At 33.6% G+C, this 4,313-nt stretch overlaps 1 protein-coding gene across 1 annotated transcript; it reads right to left on the bottom strand.

The window, feature by feature from the left end:
• Nucleotides 1-623: 623 nt before the first annotated feature.
• LOC139855118 (uncharacterized) lies at nt 624-3,828 on the bottom strand. The gene is made up of 7 exons (XM_071844367.1): nt 3,576-3,828; nt 2,999-3,060; nt 2,586-2,714; nt 1,616-1,754; nt 1,043-1,121; nt 895-951; nt 624-807 (listed from the first exon to the last, which is right to left on the bottom strand). Exons 1-7 carry the CDS (start codon nt 3,826-3,828, stop codon nt 624-626), a joined length of 903 nt encoding a protein of 300 aa, XP_071700468.1.
• Between the last annotated feature and the right edge of the window lie 485 nt (nt 3,829-4,313).

Here is a 4,313-nt window from a genome sequence, read left to right as displayed (position 1 = left end):
TTAGCCAACTTAACCCATACAAAATGGAACTATAAACTAACACACATTCAATTGTTCCACCACTTTGACCCACTCACCAACAAATTCTGTCAACATGGATATACCAATTCGAATTCAAAAGTAGCTAAATAATTAATTAAAACTATAGATAATACCCAATATATTTTCTAATATCAAATATCAAATTTAGTATAAACCAAGTAAATAACTAAGTTAAACTTAGCAAAACTGATTAACCTTACAGAAAGCAATACATATAGTGAAACCCTAAGTAAGGCAATTGTTGGAGAGATTGTAAAGATTGAGATACTGGAGCAATTTGAATCATTATGTTTAGCTGAAGTGATTTTCCTAAAGGAGAAGAGGGATGCTAATTATAAGCTGACAGCTCAGGCATGACTTCAATAGTGATTGTCAACATCACTACGAATTAAATACTTGGGAGGTTTAGAAATCTTGGTAATATTCGATTCGAAAGTAACAGCTGAAAACATTGTGAAGCAAGATGATCATGTTACTAAACGATGGCTGCGAAAAGTTCGGTTCTGGGATGAGAATTATTGTCCTTCCGGTCGACTCATGTTGGACCAAAAAACTTAACAGTAATAAAAAAAGTTACCCGTTCAAGCATCATGATTGATTTCAAGTGGATGAACTGCATCTTGGTTAGGATTGGGGTTGATTTCAAAAGGATGAACCGCTTCAGTAAGATTTGGGGATGTCTTCAAGAGGAAGCGCCGCTTGAGCCAAATTACTAGAAAAAACACTCCGAAAAATACGACATGTGAAATTTCAACTAACAAGTACCTATACACATTTAAAAGATTTGAAATAATCACTGTTCGTTATAGAAATGGATACTACAACCTAAGCTCACTAAGTATATATGTAAACCAAGCGTACCATAATGGAGAGTGTGGAGATGAGAGGTTAAGAAAAAAGTAAGGCCACCTGATAAAAAATAACTAAATAAATATTTGGCACATTATAAAAGAAATAAAAGAAATAATATGAAAGTTTGTTTACCATAATTCACTACTACATGCATGAAGGATCCACTGGAAACCAATATAAACGTTGGTCCAAAGGATGAAATATGCAATGCGAAACCATGGAAATTTCTGAAATAAAAAAAACTTTTATGAGTCGAATTTGAGAATATAATTTTTTTAGTTCTGTTGTTGCAAATTAACATACCAAATTATTCAATGCGGTTTCACCAAGTAGGAGAATAAGATTGACCGAGTGTATACTTGCATTAATCTGCATAATATATACTCAGTAGTCGGTACTTGTTAAAATATGAAGAAAAAAAACATGATTTCATACTTTATAAGCAGTGGCCGATTCAAGAGTTATAATCATTCATAAAACATAGTAATAGTAATAGTAATAGTAATAGTAATAGTAATAGTAATAGTAATAATCTAATACATTTTTATAAATTTTACTTTAACTTAAATATCTAAACATTACCTACAAAATATTTATGTTTATTAATGATAGCCCTTAGTATCGTAGGCGGTCGTTATAAGCTAAGTGAAGAAAATGTAACTTTTCCTTCTTTGTTTCTTTTTATACTAGATGATGATCTTGTATTTCACTGGTAGCATACCAGTCACCTCCGGCGAGTGTTTATAAGCTAAGTGAAGAATAAAAAGTACCCAATCTATACTAGCGCGTGTACTAGCATCAAGGAAGATCATGGAACCCCAAAAAGCACAAACACAAAATAAAGTTGCACCTCCCTGCACCTGAAAAATAATTACATAAAATACAATATATAGTATAATTTAATTTAATTTTAGTATTATACATACTAAAATTATATAAAATACTAAATGGATGGACTATTTCATTGGTCGCACGTGCTAACAGTCACCTCCAAATAAATCTGTCTGTGTGTATAAGATAAGTGAAGAATAAATAGTACCCAATGTGTCCTCTGGCAGTGAGATCATTAGTTCAAGTCATGTAGTGGGGAATATGTATATATTTGTGTAGAAAATTGTGTTGAATATGTGTATGTGTTTGCCTTAAAAAAAAATGATCTCTCTTTAATGAAATACGTATACTCTACAACTAATGTTATGTCACATATTGTTGATACCGATTTTTTATTATTATTGCGAAAAACGTAATACTATATAACGGATCAGAAAATAAACAAATACAATCGATACAATAGGAAACCAAACAGGGTGAAGAACCACCACTACCGCCAGCGGCAGGGGCGGATTTGGGCATGTGCTAAGTGTGCCGTCGCACAGCGCCCATAATCCAAAAGGGCCCAAGAATAACCCAACATACATATTATGAACAAATCGAAAGATGCTAGTACTCATGATATTATTAGTGTTATTGAATTTATTAGTACACATATGAAAAAAAAAATTATATAAAAGGCCTTGTTTGTATTTGTTGAACAGAGCCCATAATTTTAACGGGACGGCCTTGGTCGGTGGAAAAGCAGATAAGGAACAAGCAAACATAAACATTTGATGACCACCAACGAGGTGGTAGGCCAACATATGCCTCCAAAGCAGCCACACCAACCAATCACTAACAACGTACAACCGACGTACCCAACAAGGTGGTGGACCATCCCATCTACCAGAAGAAAGATATAGCCACCAGCGCCACCGGTTGCCACCACCAACAAGGTGGCATAACAGTATAACACCGCCGAGCATGATAGGATGGCAAAAGTAGATCTAACACACGTCACGAAAAGGTCGACAGAAGATAGAAGGTTGGCCAGATGTCGCAGCCGCAGTGGAAAAGGGAAAAGGGACGAAAAAGAAAGATACAAGCCACCAATGGGCGGATAAGGAGGGTTACCTGAGATATAATGCGGCGGAAGAACAAGATCGGCGTTGAAGGACGTAGTAGACGTTGAGGAGTGTGTACGGAGAGAAATAAAATTATAGAGAAAGAAAGCAGTGTCGATTGACTCATGAATCAAAGGATGATAACCTATAGCTTCAGCGAAATTTACCTGGAATATAATTTGGAGAGTATAACCCCAAAAGCCAACAATTTGTGGAGAGTGTCTTGTACCTATAATATGATAAATTAGATATTTCAAGTGAATATTCAAGATAGAATGAAATATAAAAGTATATGGTTCTATTACCATCATCTCTGTTGTAGTAATGATAACAACATCCATATAATGATATGCAAGATCGAATCTATAAAGCAAATTAATAAAAATACATCACATGAACCAGAAGACAAGAAAATAGAAGATTAAGGAGATTGAAATACACTAAATAATCACCCCAAAATATATAATGTTGAGAGTAAATGTCCACCTACAATTAATCACCAAAGTACTATTAAGTTAAGATAATCACCAAAATAATGACTTAACATATCTATCATTTCTGTAAACACGATGTCATAATTTATTTAAAATATATAATGCATAAAATCAAGATAAGAAATAAATTTTTACACTGAATATAAGTAAAACACATGTCGACCATGAACCACGGTATGAATAATAACCAAAGGCGAGAGCGCAAAAAAGGAAAGTGCTCTGAAAATGCACAAGCGAGCCGGATGAATACATATTAACCATAATCCATCGTCGACGTTATCTCCTGCTTCTTCAGGTTCTTGATTTTGCAGTTTTTCATTCTTTGCTATAAGATATATAGCAGTACCAACTGATGCAAGAACCCATATAAAACATAAGCCCACATTCCAGTTAACCCAGAACCTTATGCTCGTTAAATCGATCTCTCGATCACTCGTTTGCGACACATGTTCTAACAACAATCTCATAATGCCGTTGAATATAGAATCCAAAGCCAAAAACATTAATTTACGCATATATTTAAATGCCAGCAGACTGCATATATATATATATATATATATATATGAGGATCAATGGGAAGTAACCAATCGGGAGAAGCAAAAAAAAAAAAAAAAAATTTGGAATTTTTTTCCCGGCATCAAGATCACACGAAAATATGAACATTTATAAAAAACACTTCGTGATGAATGTTATTATTTAGGTGGGAAAAGGATCGACAAAAATAACATTCAAGATAATATTGTTCGTGAAGAAAATGTGAACGTTTTTTTCTTCATGTTTTGTGAAGTAAAATTTAGCCCAATTTAGAGTTTAGGATTTAAGGTTTGGTGTTTTGGGTTTATTCCATAAATCCAAAACACCAAACCCTAAATCCTAAATTCTAAACCATAAACTCTAAACCGTTCGTGTTAAAAACTCAATCTAAATCCTAAATCTAAACCCTAAATCTAAACCCTAAACCCTAAATTTATAAACCCTAATATCTAAA

Source organism: Rutidosis leptorrhynchoides, chromosome 6 (genome assembly GCF_046630445.1).
Source record: "Rutidosis leptorrhynchoides isolate AG116_Rl617_1_P2 chromosome 6, CSIRO_AGI_Rlap_v1, whole genome shotgun sequence".
In the NCBI taxonomy this organism is placed as follows: Eukaryota; Viridiplantae; Streptophyta; class Magnoliopsida; order Asterales; family Asteraceae; genus Rutidosis; species Rutidosis leptorrhynchoides.
The sequence above is the reverse complement of the archived record's forward strand: the minus strand, read 5'-3'. Positions and strand labels throughout refer to the sequence as shown.

Coding starts and splice junctions, on each gene's coding strand:
- LOC139855118 (XM_071844367.1), bottom strand. CDS start 3,828: ATGTTTTTGGCTTTGGATTCTATATTCAACGGCATTATGAGATTGTTG. Junction 2,715..2,998: donor CTCTCCAAATTATATTCCAG/GTAAATTTCGCT, acceptor GACGTGTGTTAG/ATCTACTTTTGCCATCCTAT. Junction 1,755..2,585: donor ATGGTCCACCACCTTGTTGG/GTACGTCGGTTG, acceptor ATTATTTTTCAG/GTGCAGGGAGGTGCAACTTT.